The sequence below is a fragment of the Salvelinus alpinus genome, chromosome 13, assembly GCF_045679555.1.
Source record: "Salvelinus alpinus chromosome 13, SLU_Salpinus.1, whole genome shotgun sequence".
NCBI classification, from domain to species: domain Eukaryota; kingdom Metazoa; phylum Chordata; class Actinopteri; order Salmoniformes; family Salmonidae; genus Salvelinus; species Salvelinus alpinus.
The window spans coordinates 21978424-22005709 of record NC_092098.1 but is presented as its reverse complement, the minus strand read 5'-3'; the positions used below and the strand labels follow the sequence as shown (position 1 = coordinate 22005709).

Here is a 27286-nt window from a genome sequence, read left to right as displayed (position 1 = left end):
ATGATGTTTCCACCTCCATGCTTCACGGTTGGGATGGTGTTCATGGGGTTGTACTCATCCTTCTTCTTCCTCCAAACACGGCGAGTGGAGTTTAGACCAAAAAGCTCTATTTTTGTTTCATCAGACCACATGACCTTCTCCCATTCCTCCTCTGGATCATCCAGATGGTCATTGGCAAACTTCAGACGGGCCTGGACATGCGCTGGCTTGAGCAGGGGGACCTTGCGTGCGCTGCAGGATTTTAATCCATGACGGCGTAGTGTGTTACTAATGGTTTTCTTTGAGACTGTGGTCCCAGCTCTCTTCAGGTCATTGACCAGGTCCTGCCGTGTAGTTCTGGGCTGATCCCTCACCTTCCTCATGATCATTGATGCCCCACGAGGTGAGATCTTGCATGGAGCCCCAGACCGAGGGTGATTGACCGTCATCTTGAACTTCTTCCATTTTCTAATAATTGTGCCAACAGTTGTTGCCTTCTCACCAAGCTGCTTGCCTATTGTCCTGTAGCCCATCCCAGCCTTGTACAGGTCTACAATTTATCCCTGATGTCCTTACACAGCTCTCTGGTCTTGGCCATTGTGGAGAGGTTGGAGTCTGTTTGATTGAGTGTGTGGACAGGTGTCTTTTATACAGGTAACGAGTTCAAACAGGTGCAGTTAATACAGGTAATGAGTGGAGAACAGGAGGGCTTCTTAAAGAAAAACTAACAGGTCTGTGAGAGCCGGAATTCTTACTGGTTGGTAGGTGATCAAATACTTATGTCATGCAATAAAATGCAAATTAATGCAAAAAATTAATGCAAATGCAAAATTAATGCAAAAAAATCATACAATGTGATTTTCTGGATTTTTGTTTTAGATTCCGTCTCTCACAGTTGAAGTGTACCTATGATAAAAATGACAGACCTCTACATGCCTTGTAAGTAGGAAAACCTGCAAAATCGGCAGTGTATCAAATACTTGTTCTCCCCACTGTATATGATCAATATTGACATTGACCGTTATTATCATTATCAGTGCTGCTGACAAGGCTTTCCAGAATGAGACCGGAAATACTGAAGTTATCAAAATAAAGCAACTTAGAGCAATCATTTTGTCTTGAAGGTGTTTTAGAGGCTCTCAGGGCTGTGTCTGTGGGTGAGAGGACTCAGAGTGGCACAGAACCAATGACTTGTCTTGTATAAAGGTTGAGTGACAGCTTTGTGACAGGAGTGTCTGACCTGTGTGTCTTATGAGGGCTTTTGATAGTTCCTGTGGCTCCCCAACACCACTAACCTCTCTCTTTCCTGCTCGCTCTATTTCTCTCTCTCACTCTCACTCTCTCTCTCTTCCCATCTCTCCCTCTCCCTCCCTATCTCTCTCTCTCTCTTTCTCTTCCTCTCTCTGATACGATCAGCCTCGTGAGGCTTTTTACGACTTAACCCCACTCAGTGCATTCCCCTCCAACCTCCTTATTTTCCCTCTCTTTCTCTTCTTCTCCCTTGCTCACCCCTTGCTCATCGCATGCTCTTTGGTCTTCCCTCTCTGTCTTCCTCGCTGTCTCCCTTTTTCTCCCACTCTCACTTCCTCTGTCTTTTCTCTCCCTCTCTTTTCTCTCTCTTTCTTGTGCTCACTCTCCCTTTTTCTCCCCTTTTCTCTGTTTCTCTCTCTCTCTCTCTCTCTCTCTCTCTCTCTCTCTCTCTCTCTCTCTCTCTCTCTCTCTCTCTCTCTCTCTCTCTCTCTCTCTCTCTCTCTCTCTCTCTCGCCAGGCTCTGCTCATAGACTCATATGGAACAGTACCTGAGGGAGAACAAATGAGAGATTTAGTTTCAGCCTGATGATGCCACTTAGCCATTAACTATCTGCAGCAAACATGTAACCTCCCCACTGAACAGAACCCTCCCCTGCTTCCCTCTACCATTCATGTCCAGCCCCCTCCCCTCCTCTCTCCCTCCCTCCCTCCATCTCTCCCCCTCTCTCTGTGTCTCTCATGCACTCACTTACACACACTCTCGGCTCGCAGAGAATGAGAGGATAAACGCACAGACAGGAAGGACTGACCCGAGAGAGTTAGAGTGAGAGACAGAGCTAGAGAGAGAGAGAGAGGGAGCAAGAGAGCAAGGGGGAGAGGAACAGAGAGAGTGAGAGAGACTATCCAGCATTCAGTCTTTATGCTTTCAGGGAGAGGAGAGAGAAAAACTACAGAGCCATACTACTACAATCTCCCTGACTGCTGGGATTTCGGAACTCCTTCACTTTTATTTGTTAACTTTTTTCACAAGCTTTCCTTATTTTTTAAGAGTACAATTATTTGTTAATTCTGAAGCGGAGGACCTGGCTGTTACTTTTTCTTGTGTTCTCTGGGATATTTCTCACGCCACTCTGCCCTCTGGTCTCCACACTGTGGACCAGAGACCTCTCTGCCCCGGCTGTGCCCCTGCTGTGCCCCTGCTGTGCCCCTGACAAGGCTGTGGAACGGCTGCTTGTGGAACGGCTGCTTGTCGTCAGGGCTGGGTTGTTGCTTCTTCATCTTTGCGGGGAATGACCCTAGGAGGCGTGGGATTGGTTGCACTCCAGGGACGCTCCTGAAAAGACTGCGGAGGGGACTCAAGGCGCTGTGGCCCCACGGAACTGAGAGAGCCGCCCCTCCCCCTCCTCAACCCCAAGCCGCCCCATTTCACTGCAGCATGGATCTCCCCCCATTTAGAGGTAGGTACAAAACAACCCCCCTCCCAAAATACTGTACCAACCCACCCATCTCTATTTTATGAGGAAAAACACTAAAAGCAGGTGATCAAAGAGCTTTTACCAGACTCTCACATGTATTCTTTATATTAAATGTAATTGTGTGTTGAAGTGGCCTACTTTCTGTAGGTTCTTTGCTGTCCCTACTGTTTAAAGCTTTATATTGCTGGGATAGTGGTGTGGTTTTGTGTGTTTAACTGGGAGAGTGGTGTGGTGTGTCTACCTGGGAGAGTGGTGTGGTGTGGTGTGGTGTGTGTAACTGGGAGAGTGGTGTGTTGTGTGTAACTGGGAGAGTGGTGTGGTGTGTCTAACTGGGAGAGTGGTGTGGTGTGTGTAACTGGGAGAGTGGTGTGGTGTGTCTAACTGGGAGTGGTGTGGTGTGTTTAACTGGGAGAGTGGTGTGGTGTGTCTAACTGGGAGAGTGGTGTGGTGTGTGTAACTGGGAGAGTGGTGTGGTGTGTGTAACTGGGAGAGTGGTGTGGTGTGTCTAACTGGGAGAGTGGTGTGGTATGTCTAACTGGGAGAGTGGTTTGGTGTGTTTAACTGATGTGGTGTGTGTAAGTGGGATGGTGTGTAAACTGTAACTGGGATAGTTTAGTGTTGTGTGTTTAACTGGTGTGGTGTGTGTGTGTAAGTGGGATAGGGACATGTGGGGTTGCCATTGATTGTTCTCAAGGTCGGATACTGTATGTCAATACCCATCTCCGCTGTGCCTGACTGGAGGGGCGAATGGATGAACGAGGGATAGAGGGATGGGATGAGTGGAGAGGTTTTTTCTAACACCAGGCCAGAGGAGTGGCTGTTTGACAGAATACTCTTGTGGAAAGTATTGAATTTGACGATTATGTATAAGTTTGGTTGTAAAATATATACAAATGTATCTCTTCATGTTCCAAGATTTAATGTTTGGAAATAGGGGCTGATATAAGCGAAATACATACATACAAAATTATTAAGTCCATTTAAATAACTCATACGCTTTTTAGAATCTGCAAATTGAGTTAGATTTTTGTTTCTGCATCTTTTATAAAGTTGCTGAAAACATAATTTTTATAGAAGTGAAGTATCACAAGTGTGTGTATAAGTTGTGAGAGAGAGAGGATGTTGCGTGGCATGACTGGTATTACTGTTTGGAACCATTGGCCCACAGTGGAAAGGGGAAATCACTCACTGTGTCAGACAGGGTGATGTGAGGGGTGACTTATCTTTCTCACTCCTATTTACACAAGATGGTGGGTTACACACACATACATGCACTCATGTGAATGCACATACACGCACCAACACATGGTTTCTCTCTATGCCTCAACTCCTTCAGTCTTTCTTATCTCTTACTGTCTCCAGCTACTTCCAGTCTCTCCCACATTCCACGTTTTTTTCACGTTCACTATCTGCTACTTTATCTTTATTAGTATCACTCTCTCTCTCTCTCTCTCTCTCTATCTCTCTCTCTCTCTCTCTCTCTCTCTCTCTCTCTCTCTCTCTCTCTCTCTCTCTCTCTCTCTCTCTCTCTCTCTCTCTCTCTCTCTCTCTCTCTCTCTCTCTCTCTCTCTCTCTCTCTCTCTCTCTCTCTCTCTCTCGCTCTCTCTCTTTCTCTTTTTCTCTCTCTGACGTGGTCTTCCTATCTCTCTGTGTGCCTCCCTCCCTCTCACCTCCCTTTCTCTCTCTCCCTCTCTCTCCTGCCCGGACTTGCTGGTCTGCAGTGTCTATTTCAGTCCTTCCTGGGGGTCGGATTCGGCACATCCGGAATCTCATACAGTTTATTGTCATTCAATCCTGCTGCACTCCCGGAGGGGCCAGAGGGTGGCCCCTGGGTCCCGCTGCCTGACAGCTCACGCACAGGGGAACCAGACACACACACACAGACACACACAGAGACACACACACAGACAGACAAATAGCCAGGGCCCCCATTCAAATGCGGGTGGGTTGTTTTCGTGTCTGCGACCCATCAAGTGCCAACCCAAATGAAGGCCTCAACTGCAAATATGCAAATCTGGAGGGGAGGAAAGAAAAAGGAAGAGGGAGAAGCTGTGTGTGTGTGTGTGTGTGCGTGTGCGTGTGCGTGTGAGAAGAGAGAGAGAGAGGATTGGAAAATTGATATATCTAATGACATATTCCCTGTAGGAAGCTGTGGGCTGAGAGGAGGAGGAGAGGAGAGGAGGGGAGGGGAGAGAAGAGAGGAAGAGAGGAGAGACAAGGAGGCGAGAAGAGGAGAGAAAGGAGGAGGGGAAGAGAGGAGAGGATAGATGAGGGGAGAGAGGAGAGGAGAGAAGAAGAGAACTGTTCCACTGTTATCAGCAATAACATCAGATCAGAGCGGGGTATAAAGAGAGGAGGGCCAGGGGTCACTGGCGACGGGCAAAAATAGCTCAATATTATGTTGTCATCTGCCACCCTCAGTCATTCACATCACCATTAACACCATGATACCACACTGGTCCAGCAATCAAACCAGTATTTTGACTCACTGTGTGTGGGGGCTTTGTGTGTGTGTGAGAGACACACAGTAAATTAACACTAGGCCATCACTCTCTCTTTCTGTTTTGCACTCCAGATGTTGCTTTGGAGTCCCTCTCCCTCCCTCTCTAACTGAGCTGAGAGGAGCAGGGTCCTATGTGGCGATTGTTATGAGTAATATGTGCTGTGCAGCTCTCTCTAGTCCTCATCCTGTTCCTGCCGCAGATTGGATTACTGTGCCAGGGAGGGCAGGGGAGCAGGGGAGCAGGGGAGCAGGCCCTGGCTGCAGAGAGAGAGCCCCAGGGCAGAGCTGCGAGGCAGGGCTAACTCACCACTGATACTCCCCCAGCGCACGGCCCTGTCTTCAGGTTACCTCTGACGGCAGACTGGCCCAGTAAACATCAGCCCTGAGCTCTCTCGCTTATCCTCTCTCTCGCTCTCTAAATACACTGAGTAAACAAAACATAAAGAACACCTTCCTAATATTGAGTTGAACCCCTTTTGCCATCAGAACAGCCTAAATTCTTCTCTGCATGGACTCTACAAGGTGTCGAAAGTGTTCCACAGGGTCGCTGGTCCATGTTGACTCCAATGCTTCCCACAGTTGTGTCAAGTTGGCTGGATGTCCTTTGGGTGGTGGACCATTGTTGATACACACAGGAAACTGTTGAGAGTGAAAGACCCAGCAGCATTGCAGTTCTTGACACAAACCGATATTCTTAAAAATACTTATTTAAGCTGTCTCCTCCCCTTTATCTACACTGATTGAAGTGGATTTAACAAGTGACATCAATAAGGGACCATACCTTTCACCTGGATTCACCTGCTCAGTCTACGTCATGGAAATAGTTTTGTACAGAAGGTGTATATACAGTATCTCCCTTGTTTTCTTTCTCACTCTTTCTCATTCCCATTTGCCCTCTTGCTTACCGTCCCCCTCACTCTCTTTCTCTCTCTCTCTGTTCTGTGCCTTGCTCTCTCCTTCACTACTCTCTCTCTAGTCATGTCATTCTTTCACTCTCTTCTTTCTCAATCCCCTTGTCTTTTTTACTCTCCTTTGTTTCTCTCTTTTTGTGTATTTCTCTCTCTCTCTCTCTCTCTCTCTCTCTCTCTCTCTCTCTCTCTCTCTCTCTCTCTCTCTCTCTCTCTCTCTCTCTCTCTCTCTCTCTCTCTCTCTCTCTCTCTCTCTCTCTCTCTCGCTCTCTCTCTCTCTCTCTCGCTCTCTCTCTCTCGCTCTCTCTCTCTCTCTCTCTCTCTCTCTCTCTCTCTCTCTCTCTCTCTCTCTCTCTCTCTCTCTCTCTCTCTCTCTCTCTCTCTCTCTCTCTCTCTCTCGCTCTCTCTCTCTCTCTCTTTATCTCCCCCTTTCTCTCTCTCTATCTATCCTGCAGCCCCTGTATCGATGTGCCTCCTGCCCAGACCTGAAAAGCGCTCAAGTCTTGAATTCCTTCTCCTAATTATTATTATTTCTTTTTTTACATCTGAGGCCCTAAAAGTTGTGTGAGGGGCACACACAGAAGGACAGAGTAAGGAGGAGGTGAAGGGATGAACAGATGAGCGAGAGGAAGGAGTGTGAATGCTGTTGATATCATGGAATGAGTGAGTGTTGTGTTCCTCTGGGTTTGCATCTGACCCAGATGATAAAAGCAGGAGCAGACACATAAAACAGACCTCCCAGAGCCAGGCAGATACAGCCGGCAGGAATAACTCAGCCAAGTATAGGAGAGGAGCCATGTCTTGGCTAGATGCTGTATTGTAGAAACAGATCTGGGCTGTTCTACCTTTCCTCATGTTGCTGTATCTATGCTTTCTCACTATGTACTGACACCATGTGCCCCAGCTCCTGCCCTAACCCTAACCCTAACCCTAACCCTAACCCTAACCCTAACCCTAACCCTAACCCCAACTCCTTCCCTAACCCTAACCCCAGCCCCTTCCCCAACCCTGCCCTAACCCTAACCCCCTACCCTTGGCCTAACCCTAACCCTAACCCCAACTCCTTCCCTAACCCTAACCCCAGCCGCTTCCCCAACCCAACCCTGCCCTAACCCTAACCCCCTACCCCTGGCCCAACCCTAACCCTAACCCCAGCCCCTTCCCTAACCCTTGCCCTAACCCTAACCCTAACCCCCTGGCCTTGGCCTAACCCTAACTCTAACTCTAACCCCAGCCCTTGGCCTAACCCTAACCCCAACCCCAGCCCCTTCCCTAACCCTTACCCTTACCCTTACCCTTACCCTTACCCTTACCCTTACCCTTACCCTAACCCTAACCCCAACCCCAGCCCCTTCCCTAACCCTTGCCCTAACCCTAACCCTAACCCTAACCCTAACCCTAACCCTAACCCCCTGGCCTTGGCCTAACCCTAACCCTTTCCCTAACCCTAACCCCCTGCACTAACCCTAACCCCAGCCGTGGCCCTTACCCCACCCCACCCCCTGACCTTACCCTAACACCAGCCCCTTCCCTAACCCCAGTCCTGTCCCTAACCCCAACCCCTGTCGTTATCCCAGCCCCTGCCTTATAACCCCCTGCCCTAGCACCGGCCACTGTACTGAGCCTGGCCCCAATACGCTGCTCCTGCCACAATCCTATTCCCCATCCACATCCCCACCCACAGCCTGGGAGTGTCAGTTATTGATCCTCTGGCATCCACACTGGTTAGATGAGAGGAGGGGATGAACATGGAGGGATGGCTGGCTGCATTCTCTCTTACATCTCACTTTACAGAGCAGTCGGCCTGCTCAGCTGGTGGCGTTAGGGTGGGGCGGAGCCCGGTGGGTAGGTGGAGGGGGAGAGGGAAGGATTCTGGGTAGTGGGAGTTGACTTCCCAAACATGGTTACCAAGGCAACAGCTCCCACAAGGAGCGGGGGGGGGGGGGAAAGAACATCCATGGTTTCTACTGCTGCTCCAAATGCAACATGTAAACATTGCCGTACTGAATGAGTCAATAGTATTCACGCACAGCTGTCGCTCTCAGAAAGCATATCTGTTCTATTGTAAAGTGTTATAAATGTGCAATGCAGAAACAAATGAAACAGTAAAACACAGAAAGTTTAACACTTGAGATAAAACATCTGTGTGATTTACATTTTTGCAGATGCTCCTATCCAGAGCGACTGAGTGCATACATTTTCATATTTGTTCATACTGGTCGCCCGTGGGAATCAAACCCACAAACCTGGTGTTGCAAGTGCCATGCTCTACCAACTGAGCCACACGGGACTGTGTGTGATCAGAGCAGATTGAGTTATGTATCCAACAGGAAGGTAAGCAGATGTCAGTCTAGAGCTACAACAGGGCTAGCCAATCCTCCTCCTCAGGGGATACTCCCCTGGCTGCAGGGTTTGGTTCCAACCCTACTATAATACACCTTATGCTAATCAGCTGCTCCTCAGGACCCTGATTAGCCCTAGAGTCAGATGAGTTATAGTAGGGTTGGAACAAAAGCCTGCACTTTATCCTCTTATGACCCAGACCTAGACCGGTTTATGAAATCTGTGAGTAGACCAAGACCAGCTGAAATGTTTTTATTTGTATTTTATCGGGAGTGGTCCAAGCCAGAGAAGAGCCCATCTCTTGCTCAGCGGTGAAGGGCTTGGTCACACGTTTATAGCCTGAACCCTGCCCTGGTCCGGACGACTCTACATGATGAGGTCATGGAAAGAGCCGAGCAGCCGGCTTCTCTTAACAATTAGATGGTCTGATAGCTGTGTAGTGGATGGGTGCTGCTTCATTTGAAGTGATTATTCTGAAGGACTTCCCTTCCCTCCTCCACCTAATTTGGAAATGCATTCTGAGCTTCCGACCTTATCTTCACTGTATGGCTGCGGGCTGGGGTGTTGGTGTGTCTGGGAGTGTGTAGATGTACGTTTGTGTGTGTATCTCTGCACTTTTGTGTGTCTGTCTCAGTCTTTCTACGTGTGTCTGTCTCAGTCTATCTACGTGTGTCTGTCTCAGTGTGTCAAGACATGTGTACGTGTAATCTGTGTTTGTCTACAGTATGTGTGTGTGAGGTTGGATGGTATCGTACCTTTTGCGAGAGCATCGTTGCCAGAAATTCTGATGGCAGATCCCCGGAAGGCTGGTACAGGTACAATATATACATTCTGTGAGCTGCCACAAAAAAAATATATTTTTTTTAAATAAGGTACATAAGTACAAAGTATTTAATAATTTTACATTGGAAACGGTAAAAAATGTGCACCAACCTCTCATCCCATTCCACCAACCCCACCTATCCAACATGTCTCCATCCAACCACATCCAACCGCCCTTCACTCTGCTATTCTTAATTGCTGTTTCTGACTATGGATTTCCGTTCCTGGCTATGTCCGTCCGTTCTTCCATCCCTCCATCTGTCCTCTCCCGTCTCTCTCCTCCATCTAATCTGCTCATCTGGCTTTCTGCTTTAAATGCTTCTCTATTTGGCCTGATTACTCTGATTACGCTCCTGTCTCCCTCTCTCCCTCCCTCTCTCTTTGTCTGTCTCTCTCTCTCTCTTTGTTTGTCTCATTTTCCGCGAGTGCTTGCTGGCCTCTCACAGAGAAATGAAGGGAACTATCCCCTCAGGCCGTTTGGTACGGGTGCAACAAGAGGAGAGGAGGAAAAGGACCTAAAAATCAGAACCAGATGTATCAGGGTATCGAATGAAGCACATAACAGCCTGTTGAACACATAACAGAAGATTCTGCTGCATCTGTTGTCGTTAGGATTTGTAGCAGATATTCAGAGGGTATTTTTGTAGGTGCAACATCATCTTTACTAAAACTCACATACTGTATTATTCAAATAAAATATGAAAAACGTTATTGTCCACAAAATGTGGAGTCGTTCCCTGCTACATTATGTCACTGTGATGAAACAAGCCAATGTGTTTGTGTGTTAATCCCAGGATACTAATGTTTTCCATCTACATTCCAATATCCACGTTGTTCCTGTTTGTGGAGGATAAGGCTGAAACAACTCTCCCCTCCAAACACCAGATTGGGTTACAACAACGACAACCTAGGACCTTAGTGACACGCATAGCCACTAACACACTGCAACGTTTTCCCCAATTCATCTCTGTATATCTTCGGATATGCGGACGGACAGGCAGGCGGATCCAATGCCCTTCCTTTCTTCAGAGCCAGCAGCTGTGTGTGTGAGGGTGTGAGTGAGTGTGAGTGTGTGAGTGAATGAGTGTGTGTGTGGGTGAGTGAGTGAGTGAGTGTGTGTGTGAGTGAATGTGAGTGTGTGAGTGTGTGAGTGAATGAGTGTCTGTGTGGGTGTTAGTGAGTGAGTGAGTGTGTGTGTGTGTGAGTGAGTGTGGCTGAGTTTACAGAGAGGCTGAGTTTACACAGCCAGCCCAATTCTGATCTTTTTTCACTAATTTGACTTTTGAGAAATCACGTCAGATCTTTCCACATCAGATCTTTTTTTTTTAGAGCTGATGTGACTGGTCAAAATACCTATTAGTGAAAAAAATATCAGAATTGGGCTGTGTATCTAAACGCAGCCAGAGAGTGAGCTGTGTAGGAGAACAGATGCTAAATTACAGGCCAGACTAATCTCTTTATCTCTTTGGCCCTGCTTGGATAATAATAGTTATACTCTCAGCACTAGAGAATTTCAAAATCAAATCAAATCAAACTTTATTTGCCACATGCGCCAAATACAACAAGTGTAGACTTTACCGTGAAATGCTTACTTACAAGCCCTTAACCAACAGTGCAGTTCAATGTTCATAATGATGTTGATAATAATGCCTATGTGGATATTGGGTCTATTTGTGTCCAGTTTATATAACTCAATTACGTTGCTCAGGTCAGGTCTGCCTAACTGCAGTATAGGTCCACTCTACTGCATGTACAGTTTTACCGAACATGGGAAGTGAAATATTGAAGCCGTCTGCATAAATGAGTTGTGAGAAAGTGAAAAGTAAGTTGACTCCCGGCTTTCCAGATATGTTGTAAGTGGTAAAGAGTAAGGAAGAGTGATGAGCTGGTTGATGTGGTTTCTTTTAGGGGTAAAGAGGTGTGAGTTTCTTTAACGTGTTCTGGGATGAAATGTAACAATGTTCTAAAATGTGTATCTCTCCTTCTGTTCCAGGTCTCTCTGATGTGCCGTGAGAGGTGCGACTCCCCCGTCCCGACCCCGTCCCGACCCCATCCCCCTCCCTCGTGCCACTACTTCAAGGACCAGGATGGACCCTCCCCCGGGTCGCGGCCCTGCCCTAGTCAGGATGGACCTGGATGGGCTGGACCTCCAGCAGGTGCCTGTCCTCTCCCTGGACCAGATTCGCTCCATCCGGGCCAGCAATGACTATGTGGAGCGCCCCGTGGCCCTGGACCACGCCTCACATTCTGGCTTCTTTTACACCCACGACGACCACTACCCCATCACCCATGGGTACCCCCCTCAAGGTTACCTTCATGGTTACTCTCAGGGGTACCCGTCCCACACCCCTCTCCCCCGGAGCCAGAGCCAGCAGCAACACGCCCATCTGACCCATCTGAGTCGCTCCAGTACAGCCAGCTCAGCCATGTCCCGGACCAGCGCTGCCTCCGACCAGAGACTCCTGGCGGGCCTGACGCCCTCCCACTCTGGCCTGGCCTCAGTGGTGCGCTCCCAGCCTAAAGGAGAACTCAAGCCTGAGGCTTCTCTAGGTAAAGGCCTGGAGGAGGGAGAGGACCTGGGCTTGCACCTGTTTATCTGTGAGCGCTGTGGGAGGTGTAAGTGTCAGGAGTGCTGCGCCCCGCGGAGCCTGCCGTCCTACTGGGTCTGTAGGCAGCGCTGCCTCTGCTCTGCTCAGAGTGCTGTGGAGTACGGCACCTGTCTGTGCTGCGTTAAGGGCCTGTTCTACCACTGCTCCGCTCAGGATGATGAGGACAACTGTGCCGACCGGCCCTGCGCTTGCACGCCCGCCCACGCCTGCGCTCGCTGGGGTACCATTGGCCTTCTGGCGCTGTGCCTGCCCTGTCTCTGCTGCTACCCACCTGCCAGACTGTGCCTCGCCCTGTGCCAGCGGGCCCACGACCGAGCCACCCGGCCCGGCTGCCGCTGCAGCAACACCAACACCGTGTGCCGCAAGATCTCCACCTCCAACCCCAACCCCGGGCACGCCCCCTTCCGCAGCAAGTCCCTGGAGAAGCCTGTATGACAGTGATGCACCTGGAGTCAATCGCCGCCTGGACAACGCAGTCTTTGACAACATTGCCATGACAATGCAATCGCCCCGCTCAGCCCGTCGTGATCTACCTACAGTGACCTTTCACCTTACGTACTTTCCATACTTCTTCTTTTCCTCCTGCCTGAAGAGAAATGACCAAAAGCCTTACTGTACTTTACTGTAACTGTACTGTACGTGTGGAGACTTGAGCCGAAACCTGAAACCGCCTGGTGCTTTTTGCTGAACTGACTGCCAAACTTAACCTTACTGTGTTACTGTGTGGGCATACTGTCTCTACCTTCCCCTTACTGTGTGGGCATACTGTCTCTACCACCCCCTTACTGTGTGGGCATACTGTCTCTACCTTCCCCTTACTGTGTGGGCATACTGTCTCTACCTTCCCCTTACTGTGTGGGCATACTGTCTCTACCTTCCCCTTACTGTGTGGGCATACTGTCTCTACCTTCCCCTTACTGTGTGGGCATGCAGTCTCTACCTTCCCCTTACTGTGTGGGAATACTGTCTCTACCTTCCCCTTACTGTGTGGGCATACTGTCTCTACCTTCCCCTTACTGTGTGGGCATACTGTCTCTACCTTCCCCTTACTGTGTGGGCATGCAGTCTCTACCTTCCCCTTACTGTGTGGGCATACTGTCTCTACCTTCCCCTTACTGTGTGGGCATACTGTCTCTACCTTCCCCTTACTGTGTGTGCATACTGTCTCTACCTTCCCCTTACTGTGTGGGCATACTGTCTCTACCTTCCCCTTACTGTGTGGGCATACTGTCTCTACCTTCCCCTTACTGTGTGGGCATACTGTCTCTACCTTCCCCTTACTGTGTGGGCATACTGTCTCTACCTTCCCCTTACTGTGTGGGCATACTGTCTCTACCTTCCCCTTACTGTGTGTGCATACTGTCTCTACCTTCCCCTTACTGTGTGGGCATACTGTCTCTACCGCCCCCTTACTGTGTGGGCATACTGTCACTACCTTCCCCTTACTGTGTGGGCATACTGTCTCTACCTTCCCCTTACTGTGTGGGCATACTGTGTGGGCATACTGTCTCTACCACCCCCTTACTGTGTGGGCATACTGTCACTACCTTCCCCTTACTGTGTGGGCATACTGTCTCTACCTTCCCCTTACTGTGTGGGCATACTGTGTGGGCATACTGTCACTACCTTCCCCTTACTGTGTGGGCATACTGTCTCTACCTTCCCCTTACTGTGTGGGCATACTGTGTGGGCATACTGTCTCTACCACCCCCTTACTATGTGGGCATATTGTCACTACCTTCCCCTTACTGTGTGGGCATACTGTCTCTACCTTCCCCTTACTGTGTGGGCATACTGTCTCTACCTTCCCCTTACTGTGTGGGCATACTGTCTCTACCTTCCCCTTACTGTGTGGGTATACTGTCTCTACCTTCCCCTTACTGTGTGGGCATACTGTCTCTACCTTCCCCTTACTGTGTGGGCATGCAGTCTTTACCTTCCCCTTACTGTGTGGGCATACTGTCACTACCTTCCCCTTACTGTGTGGGCATACTGCCTCTACCTTCCCCTTACTGTGTGGGCATACAGTCTCTACCTTCCCCTTACTGTGTGGGCCACTCTACTGTACATAGTACTGTGGCTATTCTCTGTGTGCGCCTGCCTGGCCGACCAGACCGTTACTCAACAGACCAACCTCACTGTGCTGTGTGATGGGCTGGGGTTTGGGGGCTGGGGTTAGACTTGACCTATTTATTTATTGGACTTCCTCTTCAGTGAGGTAGAGCGATAGAGAGAGACATAGGTAGAGAGGTAGAGAGAGAGTGAGGTAGAGAGAGAGATAGCGAGAGCGGACCATGTGTTATGTGAGTACAGTGAGCAAGCTACTAGAACAAATCCTAACACAGCCATTAAATAAAAGGGGTCTCTAGCAAATGTGTATTCCAGGCATGACAGAGACAGAGACAGGATGGTATATAGGGAGTCTACAGGGTGGGCCTCTTTCCCTCCCCTCCCTCTCTGAAGAGGCATCCTGGAGCCGACCGACTGAATGGACATACAAGATTTGGCAACGAGCGGCCATGGCAGACATTTTGTCTGAGGCTGATGCAAAGACCCTATCCTAATGGTGGAACAAAGACACAAACTCTGAAACACAAACATGTATTACTGTTTGACACACCAAAAAGGGACCATGATGTACCCGGAGAATCTAAAGTGATTAAGCTCATTTAATATGGAAAGCACTGTGAGATATAGAGGTGGATCGTCTGTAGTTGCCCAGCTGTCTAACTAACAGACTAACTTGGGGGGCCTCCCTTATGACCAGGCAGTGTGTGTGTGTGTGTTAGTGTGTGTGTGTGTGTGTGTGTGTGTGTGTGTGTGTGTGTGTGTGTGTGTGTGTGTGTGTGTGTGTGTGTGTGTGTGTGTGTGTGTGTGTGTGTGTGTGTGTGTGTGTGTGTGTGTGTGTGCTTGCACGAGCATGTGTATGTGCACAAATGTTTGTGTGTAAGTGTGTGTTCTTACCTGTGTATGTACAGTATACACTATATATATACAAAAGTATGTGGACAACCCTTCAAATTAGTGGATTCGGCTATTTCAGGCATACCCGTTGCTGACAGGTGTATAACATTGAGCACACAGCCATGCAATCTCCATAGAGAGACATTGGCAGTAGAATGGCCTTACTGAAGAGCTCAGTGACTTTCAACGTGGCACCGTCATTGGATGCCACCTTTCCAACATGCCAGTTTGTAACATTTTTGCCCAACTAGAGCTGCCCTGGTCAACTGTAAGTCCTGTTATTGTGAAGTGGAAAAGTCTAGGAGCAACAACGGCTCAGCCGCGAAGTGGTAGGCCACACAAGCTCATAGAACAGGGCCGCCAAGTGCTGAAGCACGTAGTGCGTAAAAAAGTGTCTGTCCTTGGTTGCAACACTCACTACCGAGTTCCAAACTGCATCTGGAAGACACGTCAGCACAAGAACTGTTCGTCAGGAGCTTATGAAGTGGGTTTCCATGGCCGAGCAGCCTCACACAAGCCTAAGATCACCATGCGCAATGCCAAGCGTTGGTTGGAGTGGTGTAAAGCTTGCCTCCATTGGACTCTGGAACAAGGAAACGCGTTCTCTGGAATGATGAATCACGCTTCACCATCTGGCAGTCTGACGGACGAATGTGGTTTGGCGCATTCCAGGAGAACGCTACCTGTCCCAATGCATAGTGCCAACTGTAAAGTTTGGTGGAGGAGGAATAATGGTCTGGGGTTGTTTTTCATAGTTTGGGTTAGGCCCCTTAATTCCAGTGAAGGGAAATCATAACGCTACAGCATACAATGACATTCTAGACAATTCTGTGCTTCCAACTTTGTGGCAACAGTTTGGGGAAGGCCCTTTCCTGTTTCAGCATGACAATGCCCCCCATGCACAAAGCGAGGTCCATACAGAAATGGTTTGTCGAGATCGTGTGGAAGAACTTGACTGGCCTGCACAGAGCCCTGACCTCAACCCCATCGAACACCTTTGGGATTAATTAGAATGCCGACTGCGAGCAAGGTCTAATCACCAACTTCAGTACCCAACCTCACTAATGCTCTTGTGGCTGAATGGAAGGAAGTCCCTGCAGCAATATTCAAATATCTATTGGAAAACCTTCCCAGAAGAGTGGAGGCTGTTATAGCAGCAAATGGGGGACCAACTCCACATTAATGCCCATGATTTTGTAATGAAATGTTCGACGAGCAGGTGGTCACATACTTTTGGTCATGTAGTGTATGTGAGTATGTGTGTGTGGGTGTCATGTCCCCTCCTGTGTTAGTGTGTGTCGGGCCTGTGTATGTTTGCTGTCAGCAGAAGCCTCCTGTTTTATTTTTAGCGCCGCTGCTTCAGAGGACCCAGAGTCTGGTCAGGTTTCCTCTCCACGGCAGGCTGACGCCAGACTTCCCTGACCCCTCACCGCCTGTCTCTCCACTCCTCACCTCCCCTGCCTGTACCCATCCCTCAGCCTCCCCTAACCCATTCCTTCCTCCCCTCTCCTCTATTCCTCCCTCCATCCTGATAGCGTTGCTGTCTACCGTGCACCAAAGAGATGGAGCTACCCCAAATTCCCAATACAGAGGAATATCATAGGGGATGGACAGTAAGCCAGATAAGAAATATTACCTCCGTTATAGATCCTTACCACTGCGTCCACAACACATTATGCATTTTGCATGGTCAGGGCTTTCCTCTTCTTGACAGATTCCTCTGGCCAGTTTGATCAACCTCAGGCAAGTCCTCCCCCGACCCCATTGGGGGGCGGAGGGGGGCTAGCTAACACCTTCCAGCATCACATCTTAGCACCCCTTCCCTCCCAGTTACATTCCTACTAACTGTATGGACTAAATAAAGGTGTCAGTGTGCTTCAGGTTGGCAGTTCAGCAGGTCAAACTGAACAAGTGCACTCACATACTTTATTAGAAGACCTTCACTTGATAAACGAGAAAGAAGCAGCAATAGAACTGTTTGTCCGTTCTGAGACCCTGTAGCCAGAATACACTTCCTAAAAATAGTCAGATAACTCAAGAAATCTGTCATTAATATTGACGTTTTTGCAGAGTTGCTAAATTTTACATCTAACTAAGATGTTAGGTGCAGTATTTCTCCAGCGAAAAAAATTGAATGAAAACTATTCGTCTCTCGTTGAATGACAACAAACAATCCTTACTGTTGTCCAATCACCGATGAAGAGGCATAGACTTCGGGTACCGATTTCTGCTTGTCTCGAGAAAAAGTTTAGTGTACCCGAACAACCGAAAACACCCTTGCTGAAGACCAAAACGAACAAAAACGTCATAAAATGTTGTCATAATATATGCAGGAACTATTCCAAACGGTTTCGGCTGGGAAGCATGCGGACGCCTTAATAGGTTCCATTCCTCCTTCTCTGAGAGTTGATCTCTGAGAGGAGGCAATTAGCTGTATGATAGCTTCTAATGGGGAAGGAGGGAGGGATGGAGGTGAATGGAGGAAAGTAGAGTGTGGGAGAGAGCTGTGGAAGTGGAGAAGGGAGGAAAGAAAAGGAAGGGAAGGAGGAGGTTGTGGACAGGGTGACTGTCCGTTAGAAGGACTGATGTTGGAGTGAGTAAAGCTGTGGGAGTGAGGTCATACCATTCCAACATTGGGAGGTGAAGAACTGGCGAGGAGGGATGGAGGGACTGAGGGACTGAGTCTGGGGGGGTCTGGTTGTCTTATGTACTGATATCCAAAACCGGATGTGAAAAGTAACACGCTGTGTCAAGCATGTGTGTGTGTGTGTGTGCGCTTGTATGTGTGCGCACGTGTGTGCTTTTATGTGTGTGCACGTGTGTGCTTGTATGTGTGTGCACGTGTGTGTGCACGTGTACTTGTATGTGTGTGCTTGTATGTGTGTGCACGTGTGTGCTTGTATTCACCTATGAACACACACACTCATCCGATTTGTTGAAGTTACTTTGCTATATTTTTATATGTACATACAGACTGTTATTGTATACATGTATGTATTTTATTCCCCTTTTTATTATGATTGATGTTGCTATGATTATTTTCTATTATAGTGAACATTTACCTTGAGTCACAGACCTGGTCAATACTTGTAACAATTCTTCTAGAGGTTTTGCACTGTGGAGGAGAAGATCATTTACCATGTGCCACATCGTTTATGATGTACCTCAACTTCACTATTTGCTCCGTGATTCATTTCCCAAATACACACACACACACAAATTCACAAATACACACACACAAACACAAATTCACAAATACACACACAAACAAATACACACCCATACACTTCATGGCCAATGTGTAAGGCCCAGGTGAATGTCCTCTCCTCTACAGTCCTTTCCCTGTAGAGCTCTATCTCCCAGGTGAGGGGAAGGGCTCCGTGTGTAGGTAGGTACTGTACTATACATGCATTTCTGCAGAATAACAACCAACCAACCCTCTCGGGTGCTGTATGCAGGCTACAAGTTAACCACTAAACTTCCCCATGTCGTATTAGTAAGTATTGCTTTGGTACAATTGGCATCTTGTATGTTGTAAAATCATTTAAGGAGAATATATGGACATATATATATATATATATACATATATATATATATAGAAATCTATCTAAATGAATATATTATATATATTAAATATACATTTCACACTTATTTTTTCCCGTTGCTGATATTACCGATGCGTCACAGATATTTATTTAATGGTTGCGATGAGAGAAAAGTATTTATTTGACGGCGGAAATTGCGAGGATGATATTTTTGGCTTTATGGTTTGGTTTCTCTCGGAGTGGTGTGGCGGCTGCAGCCCTCATGGCTAAAGATAACCAATAAAAGGTGTTTCCAAATGGCCTGTGTCTGGCTGCCTCTTCTCTGGTGTGTGCGTGTGCGTGTGTGGCTGTTTGCATCAGTGTGTGTGTGTGTGTGTTTGTGAGATGCTCATACCGTGTTAACCCTAGTGTTGTAGACTGTCAGGTTTGATGACCAGAGTAGTCACGTCCATATGCCGTAAGTCAAAAAGACTGGTGAGGCCTTTCCTCGCCCTGCCCATTTGCCATGCAGAAAAGGTGTGTGTGTGTATGTATGTGTGTGTGTATTTGTGCTGTATAGACTGCTGTATGTTCATGATGTTGCAGTGGTCAGGGGGAGCCTTTGTCCGTGGTCCTTCACTCCACTCCTCGACGGCCCCATCAATAAGTAATCAATGCCAGCTCACACTAATGGCTTCTTAGAGGAGTGAATACAGATGTGTGTGTGTGTGTGTGTGTGTTCGTGAGTGACTGTCTGACTGGGTTTGTGACTGTCTGTGTGACCGTGTGTGTGACTGTCTGTGTGACTGTCTGTGTGACCGTGTGTGTGACTGTCTGTGTGACTGTGTGTGTGACTATCTGTGTGACCGTGTGTGTGACTGTCTGTGTGACTGTGTGACTGTGTATATGTCTTCCCACTGGGCAAAAACTGGTAGCATCAATGTTATTTCGACCTCATTTCAACAACAAAAGTAAATCTGATGTTGAATCAACGTGGAAAACGGATTGGATTTTGGTCTTTTTTTTCACTCAACTAACCTAAATCCAATGACATGGTGAACATTTTTGTTGATTTCATGTTGAATTCATATTAGTTGACATCTCAATCAAATGTCAATCAAAACTAGAAGTTGAAATGACGTCTGTGCCCAGTGGGTTAGCGTGCATGTACTTGAGAAAACCCACCCTTTCTGCTCATCATCACAAACTGAAGTGCATTAAAGCAGACCTCTTACCCTCTCTCACTCTCCTGCCTACCCCTGGAGACACACACACACACACACACACACACACACACACACACACACACACACACACACACACACACACACACACACACACACACACACACACACACACACACACACACACACACACACACACACACACACACACAGTGCTCAGAATACCTTCATACCCCCATACCCACGGTGATGCGTTGGACCGACCGCACCACCCTCCACCCGTAACCACAGGGCTCTCCAGAGGGTGTGGCGGCCGGCCCAACGCATCACCGGGGGCACACCTACAGCACCCGATATCACAGGGAGGCCAAAAAGATCATCGAGGACATCAACCACCCGAGCCACGGCCTGTTCACCCCGCTATCATCCAGAAGGTAAGGTCTGTACAGGTGCATCAAAGCTGGGACCGAGAGACTGAAAAACAGCTTCTATCTCAAGGCCATCAGACTGTTAAATAGTCATCACTAGCCGGCTACCACATGGTTACTCAACCCTGCACCTTAGAGGATACTACCCTATATACATATATAAACATGGAATCACTGGTCACTTTAATAATGTTTACATACTGCTTTATTCGTCTCATATGTACAGTTGAAGTCGGAAGTTTACATACACCTTAGCCAAATACATTTAAACTCAGTTTCAGAATTCCTGATATTTAATCCCAGTAAAAATTCCCTGTTTTAGGTCAGTTAGGATCACCACTTTATTTTAAGAATGTGAAATTTCAGAATAATAGTAGAGAGAATGATTTATTTCAACTTTTATTTCTTTCATCACATTCCCAGTGGGTCAGAAGTTTAAATACACTCAATTAGTATTTGGTAGCATTGCCTTTAAATTGCTTAACCTGGGTCAAACGTTGCGGGTAGCCTTCCATAAGCTTCCCACAATAAGTTGGGTGAATTTCCGCCCATTCCTCCTGATAGAGCTGGTGTAACTGAGTCAGGTTTGTAGGCCTCCTTGCTTGCACACTCTTTTTCAGTTCTGCCCACACATTTTCTATGGGATTGAGGTCAGGGCTTTGTGATGGCCACTCCAATACCTTGACTTTGTTGTCCTTAAGCCATTTTGCCACAACTTTGGAAGTATGTTTGGTTCCATTTGGAAGACCCATTTGCGACCAAGCTTTAGCTTCCTGACTGATGTCTTGAGATGTTGCTTCAATATATCCACATAATTTTCCTCCCTCATGATGCCATCTATTTTGTGAAGTGCACCAGTCCCTCCTGCAGCAAAGCACCCCAACAAACATGATGCTGCCACCCCTGTGCTTCACGGCTGGGATGGTGTTCTTCGGCTTGCAAGCCTCCCCCTTTTTCCTCCACACATAACGATGGTCATTATGGCCAAACAGTTCTATTTTGTTTCATCAGACCAGAGGCCATTTCTCCAAAAAGTACGATATTTGTCCCCATGTGCAGTTGCAAACCATAGTCTGGCTTTTTTATGGCGGTTTTGGAGCAGTGGCTTCTTCCTTGCTGAGCGGCCTTTCAGGTTATGTCGATATAGGACTCGTTTTACTGTGGATATAGATACTTTTGTACCTGTTTCCTCCAGCATCTTCACAAGATCCTTTGCTGTTTTTCCTTAGATTGATTTGCACTTTTCGCACCAAAGTACGTTCATCTCTAGGAGACAGAACACGTCTCCTTCCTAAGCCGTATGACGGCTGCATGGTCCCATAGTGTTTATACTTGTGTACTATTGTTTGTACAGATGAACGTGGTACCTTCAGGCATTTGGAAATTGCTCCCAAGGATGAACCAGACTTGTGGAAGTCTACAATTCTTTTCTGAGGTCTTGGCTGATTTCTTTTGATTTTCCCATGATGTCAAGCAAATAGGCACTGAGTTTGAAGGTAGGCCTTGAAATACATCCACAGGTACACCTCCAATTGACTCAAAGTATGTCAATTAGCCTATCAGAAGCTTCTAAAGCCATGACATAATTTTCTGGAATTTTCCAAGCTGTTTAAAGGCACAGTCAACTTAGTGTTATTGCAGGTGTAGCGAAGTGCTTGTGTTCCTAGCTCCAACTGTGCAGTAATATCAAACAATTCACAACAATACACACAAATCTAAAATTAAATAATGGAATAGGACGAGTAATATCTGAGTGGCATTGACTAAAATACAGTAAATATACAGTTGAAGTCGGAAGTTTACATACAGTTAGGTTGGAGTCAATAAAACTAGTTTTTCAACCACTCCACTTTGTGCATGACACAAGTCATTTTTCCAACAATTGTTTACAGGCAGATTATTTCACTTATAATTCACTGTATCACAATTCCAGTGGGTCAAAAGTTTACATACACTAAGTTGACTGTGCCTTTAAACAGCTTGGAAATGTCCAGAAAATTATATCATGGCTTGAGAAGCTTCTGATAGGCTAATTGACATCATTTGAGTCAATTGGAGGTGTACCTGTGGATGTATTTCAAGGCCTACCTTCAAACTCAGTCCCTCTTTGCTTGACATCATAGGAAAATCTAAAGATAATTCACCCAACTTATTGTGGGGAGCTTGTGGAAGGCTACCCGAAAAGTTTGAACCAAGTTAAACAATTTAAAGGCAATGCTACCAAATACTAATTGAGTGTATGTAAACTTCTGACCCACTGGGAATGTGAGGAAATAAATAATATTTGAAATAAATAATTCTCTCTACAATTATTCTGACATTTCACATTCTTAAAATAAAGTGGTGATCCTAACTGACCTAAGACAGTGCATTTTTACTCAGATTAAATGTCAGGAATTGTGAAAAACAGAGTTTAAATGTATTTGGCTAAGGTGTACGTAAACTTCCGACTTCAACTGTAGGTTGTAATCTCATTGCTAAACGTCTCAACCATATATTAGCCAATTATCCACATTGAAATGAAGTGGTGTGCCCAGTGGGAAGCTCATGAGTGATACTACTTCCATCCTTAACCTTTAACCTCTGTGTTAAAGCAGTAGGCGTAGGGGTTAGGGGTGTTCCTCTCCCTGCTCGACCCCCTACCCCGGCTGCCTTGTGCATCTCCTATGTGGCCCTTGTTGTTTCTATACAGGCACTGTCCTGGATGCCTGGGGAGTCAGTCTCAAAGGCCCAGAGGAAACAAAAGCACCTGTCTGTCAAGTTTCCATACAGCTGTCAGTCACAATGAATGCATTCCTAGGGCCCAAACAGAACATTCACACAATATACTACACCAGTGTGTGTGTGTGTGTGTGTGTGTGTGTGTGTGTGTGTGTGTGTGTGTGTGTGTGTGTGTGTGTGTGTGTGTGTGTGTGTGTGTGTGTGTGTGTGTGTGTGTGTGTGTGTGTGTGTGTGTGTGTGTGTGTGTGTGTGTGTGTGTGTGTGTGTGTGTGTGTGTGTGTGTGTGTGTGTGCGTGCGTGCAGTTAGCAGTTACCAAACAGGTTATAAGAGCAGAGCAGGCCGTGGCCCCTAGCTCAGCCTTATCGGTGTGTTGGTGAGAGTCCCGGTCTGTGAATCCTGAGCCCGGGGTGTGGTTGGAGCTGAGGCTTCCAGGATGGACATACACACTATCTCTATTGGAACTGTTGTGAGTAGACTGTCTTCTTTATGTATACAATATTGCTTACAATAATACATGCTTTGTTTACTATCCCTTTAATGTCTGTCCATTCATGCAGGCCTGTACACTTATTGTAAAGTATGTTAAGAGAAACATTAGCCTATTATTGTTGGTTCTTGTTGGTTGTCTGCATTGTCACACTCAATAGCACAATGGGGATAAATAATGTATAGGGAATTGAATTGAATGGAATAACCCTCCAACCTCCACCCCCACCTCTACCACTCCAGCATTCCTACCCGCTGCTTGGGGCCTTCACGGCGGGCTCCTGAGCCTGGCGTCCTGGGCATGTGTGTGTGTGTCAGCTGCAGCCTGGAGCTGTTGACAGGTGGAGGTGTCGTGGAGGGGCAGGCGCCAGAGAGGACCCAGTGGGGCCAGAGGGGCCGGGGTCCTGGGGTACGCTGGAGCCATCCCGAGAAGTGCCTGACTATGTACTGCTAGACACAACACAGAGAGGAGAGTGAGTGGAGAGGGGGAGGGGGAGGGGGGAGAAGAAAGGGAGGAACTCTCCTCCACTATAATAGTACTACTAAATGAGTAAACCACATCCTTTCTCATTCACACGTTTCTTTTCTCAGTTTATCTTCAAGTCAGGACTGTTCCCCCTCAGAATATTGAGAAGTGCTTCACACATGGGAGTCATCTGGCAACCATAATCACTGGATAATCGTCCCAATTAGGGTCAGTGAAATGGGACTAAAGTATGGGCCTGGGCACAGTGGCTAACCAGACCCCTTCAACACAGCACCACCATTAGCATGGATACCATGGGAATCAAGCAGGAGAAACTTTGAGAAGTTTCCGTGTGTGTGTGTTGGTGTGTGTGAGTGTGTGTTTGTGGGGGAGAAAGAGGCTTCTCTGCTGTGGCTGGTAGTTGCAGTGTGTGGAATGTGTGTCAGGGAGGGAGGAATGGTGGGAGGAAGGGATGGAAGGAGGGAAGGATGGAAGGAGGGAGGGAGGGATGGAGGGAGGGAGGGAGGGATAGATGGATGGAAGGAGGAAGGGATGCTGGGAGCGTTGGTAAACAGACGATAATTTGCCGCACATCTGCGGATCCTTCTCTTGTGTGTGTGTGTGTGTGTGTGTGTGTGTGTGTGTGTGTGTGTGTGTGTGTGTGTGTGTGTGTGTGTGTGTGTGTGTGTGTGTGTGTGTGTGTGTGTGTGTGTGTGTGTGTGTGTGTGTGTGTGTGTGTGTGTGTGTGTGTGTGTGTGTAGGGAGACAATGGGAAAGAGGAAAACAGGGAGAGATGGGTGATTTCCTCCCTCCTTGTAAACTGTTCTCTCTCTTTCTCTGCCTCCCTCCCTTCCTCCTCCGCTCTGTGCCAGTGCTGTGATTAGATCCACAGGAACTATATACTATAGAGCAGCTCAGACCTTTATCTTAATAATTTCATTCAGACATTTCTGAAGTCAGGAGAAACAACAACCCAGCTTCCCTTACATATCCTCTGTGTGTGTGTGTGTGTGTGTGTGTGTGTGTGTGTGTGTGTGTGTGTGTGTGTGTGTGTGTGTGTGTGTGTGTGTGTGTGTGTGTGTGTGTGTGTGTGTGTGTGTGTGTGTGTGTGTGTGTGTGTGTGTGTGTGTGTGTGTGTGTGTGTGTGTGTAAAGACAAAGGGATAATTTTTCAGATATATAACAAATACAGGATAACATAATAAATAGTTGGAGAGAGTTGATTCCAGTGTAAAATATGTATAATTATCATTATTATAATGACTTTGATGAATACTTATGCTAATTCTCAGGTTGAATAGAAAGGAGTGGAGGAGACAGGCTGTGTCGTCAGGAACAGGAAGTCATGTAGGGATGGAGAGAAGAGAGTAGAGAGAAAAGAAAGAAAGAAACAGATTGTTTTAACTGGGATGCCAAATGATAGCATTTGAGAGGGGGAAGGGAGAGAGTTGGAAGCTATTCAGAAAACAAGTATAGATGTGTTTTTTTGCCAATAACTGAGGAGAGAGAAGAGAGAAGATTGTGTGTGCGCGTGTGTGTGTTTGAGTGTGTGAGTGTAGACAGCTGGAGGAGGAGATGATGGGAATGGTATCTCAGAGGTCGGGGGTCAGCAAAGAGGTTTAACACACTTCCTCCCGCTGCTGCTGCCTGGATGACAACACTCCTCCTCCTTAACACTGCTAACAACTCCTCCCCCCTATCTCCTTCTCCCTCCCTGTCTCTTTCTCTTTCTGCTCCGCCATTCACAACTCCCTTCTGTTCTATCACTCATGCCATTTCTGCATCTTTGCTTTCTGCTGGCCTTTATCTTTCATCTCTCTCTCTCTCTCTCTCTCTCCTCTCTCTTATTGTTGTCCTATATCGGTCATATCTCTTGTTCTTTCTCATCTTTATAGAGTTTAGTATCCTTCTATTATCACACTCACATGCTTCTTTATGCAGCTTAAAGTACAGTATTACTCTCCCCCTCTCTCTCATTCTCTCTGCCCATAATGCACCTCTGTGCCCTCAGTCAATCAATGAGCAGCATCGAGGTCCATCCTGCTCTGTCTATAGATCTGTCCTGTCGATCCATGCTGCCTGGCCCGGCAGGCCTCTCCACAGCGGAACTATTACAGGGAGCGCACAGGGATCACACCCCAGTCCAGCGCTGTATCGAGTGGGTGCCTTAGTCAAATGTTACCAGGACTAGCTCTACAGTATATTGTATTGAATCGGTTCCATAGTGAAACACTTCATGAGTTTCCCCAGCTCTACACTATGTTACAGGGAGGTCTATCTAACTCATAGTGTATTGAGTAGGCGCCAGAGTCCCAATCACAGTCCCAGTGCCAGCCCTAGCCCCAGTCCCTGCTCCAGCCTCATCCCGAGCGTCAGTCCCTGCCCCAGCCTCATCCCAAGCCTCAGTCCCTACCCCAGCCTCATCCCGAGCCTCAGTCCCTGCTCCAGCCTCATCCCGAGCCTCAGTCCCTGCCCCAGCTTCATCCCGAGCCTCAGTCCCTGCCACAGCCCCAGTCCCAGTCCCAGCCCTAGTCCCAGCCTCATCCCTAGCCCCAGTCCCTGCCCCAGTCCCAGCCCTAGCCCTAGCCCCAGTCCCAGTCCTAGCCCCAGTCCCTGCCCCAGTCCCAGTCCCAGGCCTAGCACCAGTCCCAGTCCCAGTCCTAGCCCCAGTCCCTGTCCCAGCCCTAGCACCAGTCCCTGCCCCAGCCTTATCCTGAGCCTCAGTCCCTGCAACAGTCCCTGCCCCAGTCCCAGCCCTAGCACCAGTCCCTGCTCCAGCCTCATCCCGAGCCTCAGTCCCTGCCCCAGTCCCAGCCCTAGCACCAGTCCCTGCCCCAGCCTTATCCTGAGCCTCAATCCCTGCCCGAGTCCCAGCCCTACCACCAGTCCCTGCCCCAGCCTTATCCTGAGCCTCAGTCCCTGCAACAGTCCCTGCCCCAGTCCCAGCCCTAGCACCAGTCCCTGCTCCAGCCTCATCCCGAGCCTCAGTCCCTGCCCCAGTCCCAGCCCTAGCACCAGTCCCGACCCAGCCTTATCCTGAGCCTCAGTCCCTGCAACAGTCCCTGCCCCAGCCCCAGCCCTAGCACCATTCCCTGCCCCAGCTTCATCCCGAGCCTCAGTCCCTGCAACAGTCCCTGCCCCAGTCCCAGCCCTAGCACCAGTCCCTGCTCCAGCCTCATCCCGAGCCTCAGTCCCTGCCCCAGTCCCAGCCCTAGCACCAGTCCCTGCCCCAGCCTTATCCTGAGCCTCAGTCCCTGCCCCAGTCCCAGCCCTAGCACCATTCCCTGCCCCAGCTTCATCCCGAGCCTCAGTCCCTGCAACAGTCCCTGCCCCAGTCCCAGCCCTAGCACCATTCCCTGCCCCAGCTTCATCCCTAGCCCCAGTCCCTGCCCCAGCCCTAGCCCCAGTCCCAGTCCCTGCCCCAGTCCCAGTTCTAGCCCCAGTCCCTGTCCCAGTCCCAGCCCTAGCACCAGTCCCTGCCCCAGGCTTATCATGAGCCTCTCTCCCTGCCACAGTCCCTGCCCCAGTCCCAGTCCTAGCCCCATTCCCAGTCCTAGCCCCAGTCCCAGCCCCAGCCTCATCCCTAGCTGCAGTCTAAGCCCCAGCCCCAGCCTCATCCCTAG

General features: G+C 48.3%; 2 protein-coding genes across 2 annotated transcripts; both read left to right on the top strand.

Moving 5' to 3' along the window:
• The first annotated feature begins 1974 nt into the window (after positions 1-1974).
• Positions 1975-18705, top strand: LOC139537356 (protein sprouty homolog 3-like). Its single transcript, XM_071338576.1, has 2 exons — positions 1975-2687; positions 11275-18705. The coding sequence occupies exon 2, from the start codon at positions 11369-11371 to the stop codon at positions 12323-12325; it is 957 nt and encodes a 318-aa protein (XP_071194677.1). The 5' UTR covers positions 1975-2687; positions 11275-11368; the 3' UTR covers positions 12326-18705.
• A 6949-nt stretch (positions 18706-25654) lies between these two features.
• LOC139536712 (uncharacterized) lies at positions 25655-26703 on the top strand. The gene is made up of 2 exons (XM_071337317.1): positions 25655-25821; positions 25965-26703. Exons 1-2 carry the CDS (start codon positions 25655-25657, stop codon positions 26701-26703), a joined length of 906 nt encoding a protein of 301 aa, XP_071193418.1.
• The last annotated feature ends 583 nt before the right edge of the window (positions 26704-27286 follow it).